Genomic DNA, 14992 nt, shown 5'->3' on the forward strand with positions numbered 1-14992 from the left:
ATGCAGGTTTGATCCAAGCAGATTTGGAGAAAAAAAATCAAGTGAATGGCTGTCAAAAAGTTCAATAGGTCAGGGAATATGTTTTTCTTTTTCACTCCACATTCTTCAGGAGGGTGGGTCATAAGTCACTTCATCTGTACCCAGCGTTACAGTCGTGACAACATTGCAGAAGAACGGGACAGGTGGGGCAGGCCAAATAACTCATCTTTCAATAAGCATCAGCAGCCTTGTTCACCAGAGCGTTGGATGTGTTCAAGTTAGTGGACACTAAGAAATACCTTTCCTTCACTTGAGCGGCTTATAGCTCCACATAATCCCTCCTCTGCATTTCTATCACACATTAGTCATTTAAAAACTAAACAACAAACAAATCCTGTGTGTGTATATATATTATATATATATATGTCGGCGCTCGACAAAACATTTTTTTTCTAATTTGCTCTTTATTTAAAATTGATATGCGTTTACTTGTGAAATACACGTCTTTGCCGCCACCTTGTGATTGAAAATGAATAAATTCTATTTGACTTCTGCAGCCTCACGTACAGACTGTCCATCTGAACAGCGTAGATGAAGTGATGAATCAAAAGTCACAGGATTCCTTCATATGGCGAGTAGAGGAAGGGAGCGGTGCTGTGAGCTGTGGGCTAAATTAAATATTACTTAACACAGATTCCTGGGAAAACCCCATTAGAGAAATCTTCAGATTTTCATCTGGAAGAAAGACGAAAACGAAGCCATGGTGGATCATGACCTCAAAAGTAAATCATGACCTATTAAGTAGGTTGTAAACATTTACTGTGATAATTACACCCATGGAAGTGTGCTGTGTGGCACTAGAAAAACAAAGCATGAAGCAAATATTAAGATGAGGTGAGATGTGGAAATTATGCAGTACTGCAATACGTGCTTAAATCTGTTCATGCGTACTGCTCAATTGACCAATTATACTTTCTACATGATACACATTGACGGGAGGCTTTTGAGTGGCACTTTTACCAAATAAATCCTGTAAGAAATAACCAAAGGAGCGATTTGCTTGAAAGGTTTTTTTTTCTTCTTCTTCTTAATGTGGAGACAACCAGATGAGGGTGACTTGAATTCATGTCACTAACGATAAATTAGTGAGTCATGTTAATAGCATCCAGGTGCAACATGGAGGTTTGAAGTGTTTTACGCATTGTGATGAGAGCAGAAATAGTTCATAGTTTAATCGGTGAATTGAATGGTAATGTCCCTTTCTCCACGGAGGAACTTGATATTAAATCTCTCACTGATTTCTGATATTTATAACCTACGTGGTTAATTGATTAGACAGAAAATGAATTTCCTATGAATTAAAACTTTAACTTTGAACTGTGGTTTCTGACAGGTGATGCGACAGTGAATCTTTTATCTCTTGTGGTAAAATCACACGTAGACATTGCTGTTGTTGAACTCACTCAGTCAGATCAGATGATAAAGGGAATTTCCTCGTTTAGAAAAAGCAAACTTTTTTTCATATATTCTATAGTCATGCAGATAACAAGTTAATGCTCACTCACGAGTCCCCCTCAGGCCACCTCTCATAACAGAAGCTACAGAAAATGTAGGTAAATGACAACTTGTAAAATAACTCTCTCCCATAACCCGCGTCTCATTACGCCACCTAAAATATAAATCTTTCAATAGCAAACAAGAATTTACACACTGAGCTGACGCCTGTTAGACCAATTACAAATGTGATTTGTGTTCATCGTCAGAACGCCCTCTCCTCTTACCTCGGAGTCGGGTCGGGTTGCTCTTCTGACGGACGTCTCGCTGACGGCGTCCCCGACGCCTCCGAATCAGGACGGCGAGCGTCAGCATGGACTGTCACCTGTTCCCGCGCCGCTGTGAGCCTGCCTGCGCTCTGAGTAATCGTATCCACCCACTCGCGACTCAGCGTGCCACTATCACGATCAAGCCCTGTGGCATCTGGCTCTCCTCCAGCAGAGGTATCTGTGACTGCACGAACCGGGGTGTTGCTGCCAGTTTTATAGGCTTCTTTGCTCACTTGGCCTGTCTGAGCTGCGACTGCAGTCAGTGGAACTCGCTCCTCTGCGTCACCTGACCCGGGTGTGCTGCACGCGGCGACGTTTGTGCACTCAGGGCTCAGGGGGGTTCTGTGACCCCGGCAGGGGATCTCCTGGATCGGGAGTTGCGTTTCGCCATCAGGGTGGTCTACCGCTTCCAGCTCCCCGGTCGGGTTTCCCCCCGACCCCTCCTCCCGCTCACTGCAGGGTGGAGCAAAGTCGCATGCCATCGGCGTGTCCACCTGCTGAACCGGTGGTGCAGGTAACTCCCCCTCATCCCTCACCTGTGGCAACACCGGGGCTGCTACTTCTTTCTCCCGACTCTCTGCATCACTGCCAACAACAAACTCTGTTGTTTTAATGTGCTGCACCAGAGTCTCTGAACTCCAACCTCCAAGTTTTTCCTCAATTTCTAATTGGCTATAGGCATCCTCTTTCTCTTCTTTACTGGCCAGTGCGACTCCCTCATTTGGCATTTTTACTGTAACCTCTTGAAATTCTCCATCTTCTCTCTTTTCCACCCGTCTATCTGCAATCGGTCCCTGCTGTGGTAACTCCTCACGCCGGGCGGCCTCTTTCCCCCCGTCTGCCCCGCGTCTTTCCGCCCTTTCATCCGGTGAGCCGTCCTCATCCATTCCGTTGTCCTCCTCCGCGCTGTAGTAGACCTCCCCCGCGCTGCCCTCTTCCGATCCAACGCTCAAATATGCTGGACTTAAGAACCCTTCTGACCCATCGGTCTGCCCCGAAGTAGTAAAATAGGTCTCACTTGTTTCGATCCTGACCTCGAGGCGCCTTGCTGCGCTCATTTTTTCCGGCATGGGAGAGGGAGAGACGGGCTCGGCGCTCGCCTCGTCTGTGACCAACTCTTTGATGAGGATCGCTCTCCGTTTGGAGTGAGTAACCCGAGCGTCTCCCCCTTGGATTGTTCCATAGTCGGAGGCGGGAGGGGTAGAGCGCTGAACCGCGAGGACTGACCATGCATTGTCCGATTTCACCTCCGAAAGGGAGCTAGTATCAGCTGGTTCAGAACCTGTGTTTAGAGAGGAAGGTAGACATCTACTGTAATCACCCGGGTCTCTTTGGGTCTCATAAGCACTAGATGTTTGGTAAGAGCTTAATCCGGAACTCTGGCTAGAATAAATCCCCTTTCCCTCGCTGAAGGTGGTTTTAACGTTAGTATAACCAGCAACAGCATCATCCACTCTGCGAGAAGCAGAGTCAAAGTCAACATTAGTTTGACAATCATTAAGGGTTTTAACCATGAACGGTTCCGTTTCGTTTGTCAGAGGCCTCATCCCGGTCATGATCTGAGGCGGTGGGTTTGAGAGGGACGGCACTAGGCCCGAGCTAAAGCCCTGAGGGAAAAGCGACGCGTACAACGCGCCATACACGGCTTCCGGTCTGACAGGCGAAGCGCCAACGGCAGCGGTTTGGGTCAGTGGAGCGGACCTCTCCGCACTAGGAGTTGGGTCTTCCTGACGGGTGCGTGCAGAGTCCGGGTCAGGAGGAGCAGGGTAGTCGGCGTGAGGAAGACGGGTCGGCTGTGTCACCGCGGTGTCAATTTTGGAGTCTGCTCTTGCCAGACACCGTTCACCACTCGGACTCATACCGCCAGCTGGGTCGGGGCTGTCGGGTCGGCGATGTGACAACGGGACTGTGGTAGATTCAGTGAGAGAGATTCCTGCGTTTGTGTGAGACTGCTGGAGAAGGTGGTTTTCAAACGGGCCGTTGGTTGTGGCGGCGGGGTTAACCAGTGCTGCCTCAGGGTCCGGGGGCTCAAGCGCGGTTGTTTGCGGGCTAGCTGGAAGGCTGGGTGCCGTCTGGTTGTCCACAGCGGGGCGGGGTTCTGTTGGAGCTGACGGAGTGGAGCTATAATCCGGTTTCTCCTCTGGCGAGTCCAGGTTACGAAGCTTCAGCTCAGGGATGAAGGCAACCGGTGCTTTCTGCGGCTCCACGTGTACGTCGAACGTACGGGAGACAGCGGTCGGACGCTCCTCTGGACGGACGCTTGGGGCGACAGGGGGCTGCGCTTTGATAGGGCAAGTAACATGTGACCCTGATAGACCTGTGGCTACAGGGGGAGGAGAGGGGACGTCAAATGTGGCTACAGGGGGAGGACAGGGGACGTCAAATGTGGCTACAGGGGGAGGAGAGGGGACGTCAAATGTGGCTACAGGGGGAGGAGAGGGGACGTCAAATGTGGCTACAGGGGGAGGAGAGGGGACGTCAAATGTGGCTACAGGGGGAGGAGAGGGGACGTCAAATGTGGCTACAGGGGGAGGAGAGGGGACGTCAAATGTGGCTACAGGGCGAGGAGAGGGGACGTCAAATGTATCGATGGTGTCAAGCTCTGGTTGAGACAGGCTGAAAATCGTCTTGGCCTGATCCAATTCTATCGGAGGAGTCTGTGGAGAGATCATTTACAGAAGTTTGTCGATATGGAGGATCAGTTTTCTTAGTTTATTAATGCAGTGGAACCACAGGGCCAAGCATCATGCATATAGTAATAGTCTTATCTTTAAACCTGCAGTAACTGTCTGGTTACATCAGCTTTTAGGGAAAGGAACAGGTTCTAGAAATATATATTTCATAAACTCAGGTTGAGTAGCCATTCCATGTTTTTGGGGGAACTTAAGTGTTTTTGGTCTTGATAATTCTTAAGAGGAATTCTGACTACGTTCAGCTGGCCGCTAACTATGCATTTTTCCAATGTTTGATGCTGAGTAGTTTGCATACTGGGAGTGGTTTGGTTTTTTCATAGATAACAGCTGCTTATTATACCTGCAAACTAAAACAGTAACGTTGTGGCCAGAGAGATGAACAATGAGCTGAAACACACATAAAGTGAAGCCTAAAGGTTGCTGCGGATTTGGGGCAATGACAAATCCTTCATCACTGTGGAATTAAATTTTAAATGTCAATTTGAAATTATTGTTAGATCAAACTCACCATAGCTTTTTGAATTTGAGAAACACTGAAGAAAGCGAGAGTTACCTCCTTTTGCTCTTCAATCCCAGCACTGTGAAGGCCATAAGTGCTCTTGGAGACACTTGCTTTATCATTCTTCTTACTCCTTCTCAGACCAAAGGTGAAGGTGGCAAACCTCTTTGGTTTACGGAGATCCATCTCCGAGTAGCTGAATTCTTTTCCCTGACAGGAAGAGGGAGAGATGGGATGTGAAACAGGGTGAGAGGGAATAAGAAATACAAAACAGGAAGCATGACAGGTTTCTAACATCCATCTATGGACTTTGTTTTTATTTTCCGCTCTTCAGTCTTTAAATCCCTGCCATATGTACAGGATAACCTGAACCAAAATTCGATATACTGATTGGTAATTGTGAGTTTGATGTTTTATTGATTAACACAGAAATGGAAAAAACGCTTTCTTTTATACCGAAAACAGCTGACAATTTAAACCCTTGGCAAGATATGAAACTTTCACAGCTGCTTCGTTCAGTGGCAAGAATGAGGATATTGTACAATAAGTAAAAGAGTTGACACCCTAACTTCATTCCAAGCATTTAGAAGCTACTCCACCCAGAAGAAAAATTAGACTAGTAGAACACGATCTAGTAAACCTGGTAGAGACGTCCTGTCCTTTTCCATTTAATCCAGTAAACTGTTAAAAATCTTGTAACTAACGTAGATAGACACAAGGCAGGTAACATGCAGTAAGTGAGAGTCAGTTCATCACTGAATAATTGTGACCTCTTAGTTTGGGTTCATGGACTTTAAAAGGCACAACCATGGCAGTGTGCCATTACTGTTACAAAAATGTCTCTAAATAATAATAATTTGAAATAATAAGATAAGCATGAGATGGTTGGAAAGAATCCCGCGTGAGCTCCTAGTTATGACACCCTTGTCAGATAAGATAAAAAGGCGTGCTGCCTCCGAGGTGAGATGGAGCTGATACTGTTCTATCGAATTGTGTGTGCGGGATTTGTTGAGCCGCAACAACAAAGGTGAAGGGAACACACGGCTGCCATCAGCCCGCTTGTAGCTGGGTGTGCCTGTCAAAATTCTTCCTGTGATGAAGTGTTTCCAAAGAATATGAAGCAAAAGCAACAACTGTGGAGTCTCACCTGAGTGTGTGTGTGTGTGTGTGGAAGGGGAGGGGGGGGTCGGGGGGGTGTTGTGCATGACGCATGTAAAGCCATGTAAAAGTGTTTGTGTATACTGTAAGCATGGAAAAACTAAATAAGATGGAATGATTGATCAAAGTGAATATCTTACTTACATTACCTACCGGTCGTAGTATTAAGAATTTTATGGTTGCATTTGAGAGGAGACTTTTAAAAGCATTGAATGAAATACACTTTCTCATTGAATTGAATGAGAAAATGTGTCCAAACTTTTGAATCTCACTGTATAAGGAGTCAATCAAATGATGATCAATAAATGCAATTAAATCTTTTTTTTTTGCACAAAAGAAAAGTTGACAAAAAAGAACAACAGCTGTCAGGTGGCCTGACGCAAACACGTACCAATAAACAGAAAGTAAAATTATGAATGGAAACTTCCATAACACTTGTGACAGTGTAACAAACAGGCTGATGAGCAATTATAAAATTAAAAACCTTTGTCAATACAATGGTAAAAAAGATTTGTTAGCTTGTATTTTGTGTCCATCACGTGTTTTATAATGTCAATCACTTTAATGGGAGGAACTTGATCCACAATCCAAAACCCTTTAAATGACACCCAGGCCTTCAAAAGGTTTCCTCCTATATTGCTAACTTTATATACGGTATCTTATGCTTTCGTCCATCGGGGATAAAACCCACGCACTTGATGTGCCTTATGATGCCCTTTTTCATAAAGTCTTTATCATATGTTCACTATCCACTTTAGAAATTAGGAGATGAACTTCCTCCTCCCTCCCGCTGCTTTGTAAACAGAATTTGCCAAACATAAGAGTGAGATTACTTTGTTTCAGCAGAGTCTGCCCTCTAGTGGAGGGAACAAACATTCTGTGCATTTCTCCTGTGTAACTCATGTGTGTCATCTCTACTGCTGTCATACATGGGGAACAAGACCAGCAAACATTGATTGTGTGTATTACAGAGTATAATGTCCTGTGACCTGCTTTGTGTGGAGGTCATGATCCTCCATTTTTTTTTTCTATTTACAATCAACACGTGAAAGGATGAAGGCACTTGTAAGCGATACCTTGGTGTTTTATTTTCCTTTTCCTACTGACCCCTACGCTGTCACCACAGCAACACATGTGATCTGATCACGTGGGAATGTTTGTGTGCATCATCGTATCAGCACGACCCGGAGGGAGAACCCCGCAGGGTGGAATGCACCTACCGTTGAACCCCCCCCCCCCCGCAACTATCAACTATCTCACCAAGGGTTACCCTGAAGGATATTCTTGTTTGGACAAGAACCTACAGGCCTGTTCTTCCATCTACACCCAACGCTGAATTATAAAAGACGTTTTTTTTGCGTCCACATTCAGTATTTAAAGTGTGTTTTGTAATATCTAGAACAGTGGTTCTCAAGTGGTGGGCCGTTTTAAGTGGGTCGCGGGCCGTTGCATGGGAAAATAAAAAAGAAATATAAAAAAAATTCATGTGATTTTATTTTGAAGGGACTTTTTCTAACACAAACTGTGATGGCAGAGAGCTCTAATGAGAAAATTAGATTTAATGCAGTAAGTTTTATTACTGGTAACAAGAATGGCATTTGGCATCTTTTTATTTACACCCTAGACTAAACAGTCAACATATTTGTACTCATTAAAGCTGTGGTCATAATGGCCTTGAGCATTTACGGGACATATTTTATAAAGGAATGCTGATCCTCAGGATGACTCAAAAAAGGGACGGCTCCTGCAATCACCTACAGATTGTCGACCATAGGCCTTCTAAATTTAGACAAACTGCAGACCAATTGTCTCCTTTAAAATGGTAAAAAGAATAATCTAGTAAAATATAACTTATTTTTGCAAATAGGTTGCTGGGTTAGTTCCCTTGTTTTATTTTAAGCTTTACTCTCCAGTAGGTACTGTGGACTTAAATGCTATACTATATATACGTATATATATATGACCTGATCCAGTCAGAAATGTATTTTTTGACAGCTACCTGTAAGAAAGAGTCAACATGGCAAACAGCTTGACTGACCTTTGACCTTGATGTGGTGCCATAGATAGAACTCCTGTTGTCTGATGTAATATCTTTATCCCAGGCCTCTGCATCCTTAGAAGTGTCACTGGGCTCAGCAGCACTGAGAAGTACACAGTTAAAAATAACAAATTAGGAAAGTTTTGACTGACCAAAACCCTTTTAAACTGTTACAGCTCTTCTGAGAAGGCATTTCATGAAGATTGAAGGAGATCATTTAATGTATTTAAGCACACCATAAATACTTATACCCTTAAATGTGAAATAGTCTAGCTATATTCTTTTTTTCCCTTTTTTCCTCTTTTGTGTTTCTTTTAGAAGGATGGCATTAACAGTTTGAGAAGACCTCACTTTAATAGCCCCAACACATCAGCTGTTACTGCACCTGTACTGTGCATTGTTTTCTTAAAAGGTCAAGCGATAAGCTTCATTACACATATTATATATACATTTACTCAACACAGATTCATTCTCGGGAGGGACCTAAAGAAACCTAAAGGGGGCCCAAAGCTAATGTCAAAGTGTGTTAGTGTGCGGTACAGTATACTAAAACATTTACATACAGGTTATGCTTTTTTAAACCAGTATAAGCTGTGGCGTTAAACGATTTGCTTTTACTGGATGACAATCTAAAGTAATGAACCATTGCTTAGGGAATGTTGAATAGAACCGGCTGAGCAGACACTAAGTGTGCGTTTCTTGGAACAGCGCTCCATGTTTAATAGGACTTTTACTCTTACTCTCTTTTAAGCAAGTAATTTAACTTTCTGTGTGAGGCTTAAAAGTCAGCAGAGAAGCGCTATAAATAATTGTGAGCTGTCATCACATCAAACAAACGAAACAAAGGTCGCTTCGAACACAGAAGCAGTTTTACTTTGCACAACTGGATGAGCAAACATTTCTAGCAGGTCCACAATTTATGGACCAGTGTGATAAACCCGTGCACATTCACACGTCTGCACACCACAAACATTCACGTCATTTGCTAAAGTGAAGAAGGAAAGGGGAGCTGTAAACATGTAGGTGAGAACAGCTCATGCTCTTCCTTGTTTGAAAGGAATCTTTTATCTAATATGACACACAAATACTTGCAAATACACAAAACGGACCGACGAATACACAAACTTCTGGAATTTAAAAAGCTTGCAAAAGTGGCGCATTCCTCTTTTGGACATGCTAGGCCTACAGCTGCTCGCCCCATCAGGCAAGTCCTTTACAGCTGGAATGTGTGAGAGAGAAATGAGCTGCTTTCAGGTCAGAAAAGAATATTTCAAAGTGGGAAAAGATGATTCATAATTCAATGTTTGTCACAACAGAAGGAACTTGCACCATAAACACTTGACATTCTGAAAGAGGAATTTTGAATTTGGATGAATTTCAAAGGGGTGTAACTGCCTTCTATACGGTCTCTCTGGCTGTGAAGTAAAAGTGGGAACACTTGTTTGAATAAGAACGAGACTGATAAAAAGAAGAGAAAGGGATGGATAAAGTCAGGCCTGCAGCAGGGTGAATTATACATTTGCATCTATATCTGAACTGGCACACGGCCAAACTACATCCCACCACCTTGTTTATGTAAAGAACTATTCAAAGAGGTTTAATTGCATCAAGTATAAAGTAGAATATGTGGACGGAGTTACAGAAGCTGCTTGTTGGCTTAGGATGAAGAATGAAAACAGCTAGCCGTGCTCTGTACTAACAGAACAGTGCTTCCCCATCTCCAGTCCTTATGCTAAGCTAAGCCTACCGGAGCGCTCACTTTTTACTGTCCAGAGGCAGCTGGTATCCATGTAGCCATAACCCCCCCCCCCCCCCTCCCCGCCCCGCCCCGGACTATTTCGTCCTAAAATCCTGTTGATGTTCACATTTGAACTACATCAGTCTTTGTTAACCTTTGTGTGTACGTTTAGGCATGATGCCACACTCCACCTTGTCAGACATGTGTAAGCTAGATCGCAGGAAGACGACCGACATCATTATGTCATCCTACTCTTTGTTACAGTGTGTTTAGTAAGAGGATGTCATGGCTGGTTAGCCAAACAATGGCATTCTAATTGGGCCATAAATGCAACTTCATTTAAAAGCATCCCGCCGTATTCCCACATGTACTATGACCATCACACAACTGCCATTGCCCAAAGGGGACGTAGTTAAGTTTATTTCACAATATCTTTATTGTTCATAGCACACAGCTGATGCCGGGACTCATTGTCACAGTGATTTGTTTATTCCCAGTGATGCTGCCTATTACACTGTGGTGAATTGCGCAAGATAATTAGTTGAAATGAACATGGTATAGATAGAGGATGGTCTGTGCGTCTCCCGTTTGGATGAACAGACTGGACCAGCAACACAGAAGCAAAGCAACGGTTTGCTAGTGTTTTAGTCAAGGTAGAGTCTAAAGAGGTATGTCTTGAGTTTTGGGTGGAAGATGTAGAGGCTCTCTGTGGTCCTGATCTCCTCAGAGAGCTCATTCCACCATCTGGGAGCAGGATATCAAAGAGTCGCCATCTCGCCGAGTGCTTTTCTCTCAGTGAGGGAGGAACAAGCCGCTTGGCGGATGCAGAGCGGAGTGTATTAACTACTTGAAGCCCACAATGGATTTAACTGACAAAGCCATCTATAATTTCACTGGGACCAGCTCCATGAACGATTGTAATTGACCTGGCCCATCAATACAAACCACACAAGAGTGAAGAAAAGCAAAACGTTAACTGTACTGCACCGCAACATAATTTGAGCCCTATGATGTTGCAACGCATTTGTCGACTTCGATATAAGAACAGATCATTCGGCTTCATTCAAATTGATTGATGATCACATTGTTGCGTGCAGCCCACTCACTTCCTGCACCTAGTGACCTACCACCTAAATAATCTCAGATATTTAACAACAGCAAAGTTAAATGTGACTAATATGTTGCAAATGTGTCCCTGACACCGTGATGATGCAGCAGGCATGTGGAGCAGCAGGTTTGTCTACACAGAACCACTTTAGGTCCACAACTACTCTGAAGCCCAACAACGCGCGCCAGACCACAGGGTGTGTTTTTAAAAGGCAACTTCTTCCATCATTTTACAACACAGTGTTATGTTTTAAAATGAGTCCAATACGACTTTGACATCCCCTTGAACTGTGTGAAATGCTATGTTGTCAAAACAGAATAAATAACGACAAGATATCCACCTTTAACCCTGAAACCCCCCTGGACATGGATTAAAACCTATTCCTTCAGATTCAGTTATGTCTGGATTTAACTCTTCATCTTTGATGTGAACAATTAGGAATGGACTCATTGTCATCAGAGGGAATACAATAGCGCTTTGACGCTTGGCTTGGTTTTAACTGAATGCACTATCAAACGTAACCCTTGTGTAATCCCTGTGTGCAGCTCTTGTGTGCCAAGGCGGACCTCACAGTGTCAGCCCATCGTTCATCTTCGTCCCTGTGCAAACACAAACTGTCACGGAGTCTGCTCTACCACCACACAAACACCATGATTACATTTTCTGGGCATGGGAATAGTGGCCCAACCAGCCCCTCGCCTGTGTGTGCGTTGACACCTTTTTTGCTGATTGTGTCGTAGTCGTAGTCCCGTTTTTAACAGAAATCTGCACAAACGCAATCGTTTTCAGAGGCATGGTAATTCTAAAGAAATGGACGTGCTATGGTAAAGGAAATAGACCCTCATTAACCTCATTTATTTCCACACTGACTGCTGGACAGCAAACTGTAGGATGAAAAAATAACTTAACTTCCCAGGGCGTGTCCCATTCAAAAAAAGCATGCAGAACAATTTCAAAACTTCTCCCCCAGACCCACAGTGTGTCTAACAGCAGTGTACAACAACACAGACTGCCACCTCAGACAGTAAAGTGCTCTTTAAAGCTTCACAAGACACTGGCTACTGCAAATCCCCGACATTCTGCAAGCATACCTGACCGATTCCTGGATCTCACTGGCCGCCGTCACTGCGACGACGTCATTCTTGGTCTTTTTTTTCAACTTCAAGAATTTAAACTTCCTCTTCTCTCCGTCATGCTCGTCCTTTTCCACGGCTTTGTCCAGGCTGACTTCGCTCCTGGAGAAGAAACTTTTCAGGGAGCGTCTGGATGAGCTCTTCGCCATCTCCACACGGCGCGTGATGTCACCTGGAGGCGCAGCGGGACGGATGCGCGCGACCAAAAGCCCTTCCCCCCCCCCAAAGATGATCAGTTCATTAAGAGCTGATGAAAACAGTCGCGGCGTGGGAAAACACTGCCCGTATGTCACCTGTTGACAGATACAAGCTGCTCCTGCAGTCTCTCTCTGTGCGACGTGCAGAGCTCAGGTGTTGACGCGCCCACTATAAGCTCCACCCAAGTCGCCGGAAGCCCACGAGAACAGCTTGTCGATCACTGCCGTGAACTACCGGGCGATCGATAACATCGATCGAGTGACCTAATTGGTCAGTGGCTTTCTTCAAGTAGCAAAGCGTGTTTTATTTTGTAGTGGTAGATAAACTTTATCAGTCTTTATCAGTTGCATCTTCCGGGCCTCATCTGTGTGACACAATTTGTCAACAGTTTCACGTGACGTGACACGGCTATATTCAGTGGTGCCATCACAGCTACTTTGTTGCTAGATTCAACAATTTCCCAGACCCTGGCAACTTTTTTAAATTTCAAACAGGACCTATAGCGACAAATTTAGCTATTTAAAAAAAAATATTTGGCACTTTTAGCAACTTTTGTAAAGGGACTCAGATGCTTGGAGTTAAGTTGCTTGATTATTATTATTATTACCGTACGTGATTTGGAGCAATCTATCATTTTAATAATTTCAGTTACCGATCTAAGTGATATAATGTGTGACAATCAGTTCATATACTGGTGAAAAAAATATATCAATATTATACACAAAAAAGATTTTGATTTTCGCCTCAAAAATGTCATTAACAGCCCTATTAAATTTAGATTTAAAAAGATATCTTTTTTCACCTTCCGATTCTAATGTCTAATTATTCTGACGAATAAAATGTTCTTTTCAAATCCCCTGGTGTATGTCATTTACTTTTAATTGTCCTCTCTTCTCCCCTCTTCTTCACCTTACCCCGTAGCAACAGATAGCGTTGCCATAGCGTTATTTAAACTAGCTGTCAAAATGAACCAGTGTGGACCACTTTAGGACTAGTAGTGCCCGTCATGTGTTTCTTTCGCTGTCAACAAGGCGCATTAAGCTGCAGACACGTGACTTCATTTCCTCACACGATCGTTTGATTCTTTTCGTCTTCGCTTGACGAAGCAAAGCGTTAACTAAACATTTAATTAGTCAATTGTGTCACACGGTAGAAATTGATATGCTCTCGTAGCTAAAGCAGCTCTGTGTTGCACCTGCTGCATTCATGACGTCAATACATCGAGACAAACAATGAGCGTCAATCTAACATATGCTTTTCAATATGTTACATATTTTTAGCAAATGCCATTGAACTAGTATACTGTTGTTCATATATTGTGGATAGTTTGAAGTTGAAACGTTTAAAGCCAAGTGTTTTTTATTCATTTATATGTACAGTATTGTTTTAAAAGTTATATATTTTTCACTTTCTTCTTTAAATGACTCGGGGATAAAAAATAAAAAAAACATTTTCAGGCACCGGTATCTTAAAAAAAACCCGATGCCCATCCTTACTTCAAACACAGCCTCAAATGATGGAGAGTTGAGAGCAAAGTGCACGAGGAGAGCAGGAAGAGTTACGAGTTCAAACCGGTGGGATTCAGCCAATCAGGAATCAGGAAACGTTTATTGCCATATAATGCCAGACATAATGTCATAATTCTGTATGTGTAGTTTTGTGTTAAACCACATAAAATACACCTCATGCAGTGATGATTTGGAGAGGCTCTGTTTATCTGCATCTGTCCAAAAAATGTGCGCCACCTGTATGCAGAGAGCGCGCGCTGCCTGCACGACATCCAATCACTGCAGTCCCACCTGGTTCTGATTCGACAGCATCCAAACAGGCACATTGCAAGACAACTAATGAAGCGCAACAACGCGCCAGTTGGAAAAATGATACCGAAGAAAAATTACGAGGTAGTCGACAAAAAACGAGTTGCTATTTGCAAAACATGCGGGTCGAAGATTCCAGACGGAGCTGCCACGACGTCCAACTTTGTTCGACACCTGAAGATGCACAAAGAAAGGTGAGTTTTGAACGAATGCTGAGCGCCTTGTCGAATGTACCGTAACCCACGAGCATTTTACCGTATCAACGAGACAGCTCGTTCATGGTTACAAAAATCTGGATTTTTGAACCCGGATTCAGACTCCGATGGAAACCCTCGCCAACATGATGTCAACGTCCGTTTTAAAGTACTATAACACAGTCACAGTCGAGCCACCATTACCCTTCCCTTCGTAGTCTAGGTCTGTGAGGCAGCGCACCATCACCCCCGTCCCCACTTTAATAAGAGGACTTGAAATGACTCGAAACGAGACTTTGGACTCGACTTGAGACTTGTTGGCTTTGACTTTTGACTCGACTTGACTCGGGACTCGAGGGCAACGACTTGAGACTTACTTGTGACTTGCATAACAATGACTTTGTCCCACCTCTGATTTGTCAATTAATAAGATTCAGTGTTTAAAATTAAAAACACATTTTTAAGCTGTAGTTGTTTGCAATTAATGATTTTCAAAATGTGAGATGAATTAGTTTTTTTTTTTTTAGATTCTTAGTTTAAACACCGTTCGGTGGTCGGCTTTACACTGATTGGCTCATTCTCGTCTCCCTCGCTGGTTTGATTAAACGTCGCAG

The 14992-nt window shown here is 43.7% G+C and overlaps 2 protein-coding genes across 2 annotated transcripts in view; one reads left to right on the forward strand and one right to left on the reverse strand.

Annotated features, from left to right (window-relative positions):
* Window positions 1-12372, reverse strand: part of crybg2 (crystallin beta-gamma domain containing 2) — a 28679-nt gene extending 16307 nt beyond the window's left edge. Inside the window, exons 1-4 of the mRNA XM_037474855.2 lie at window positions 12128-12372; window positions 8191-8293; window positions 5049-5204; window positions 1761-4459 (exon numbers count right to left, since the gene is read on the reverse strand). Of these exons, the coding sequence (XP_037330752.2) occupies window positions 1761-4459; window positions 5049-5204; window positions 8191-8293; window positions 12128-12318 (3149 nt within the window). The 5' untranslated portion in view covers window positions 12319-12372. The remainder of the gene's footprint in view (window positions 1-1760; window positions 4460-5048; window positions 5205-8190; window positions 8294-12127) is intronic.
* A 1831-nt stretch (window positions 12373-14203) lies between these two features.
* Window positions 14204-14992, forward strand: part of LOC119219626 (prolyl endopeptidase-like) — a 36349-nt gene continuing 35560 nt past the window's right edge. Inside the window, exon 1 of the mRNA XM_062558490.1 lies at window positions 14204-14378. Coding sequence (XP_062414474.1) covers window positions 14304-14378 — 75 coding nt within the window. The 5' untranslated portion in view covers window positions 14204-14303. The remainder of the gene's footprint in view (window positions 14379-14992) is intronic.

The sequence above is a fragment of the Pungitius pungitius genome, chromosome 17 (genome assembly GCF_949316345.1).
Source record: "Pungitius pungitius chromosome 17, fPunPun2.1, whole genome shotgun sequence".
Taxonomy (NCBI): domain Eukaryota; kingdom Metazoa; phylum Chordata; class Actinopteri; order Perciformes; family Gasterosteidae; genus Pungitius; species Pungitius pungitius.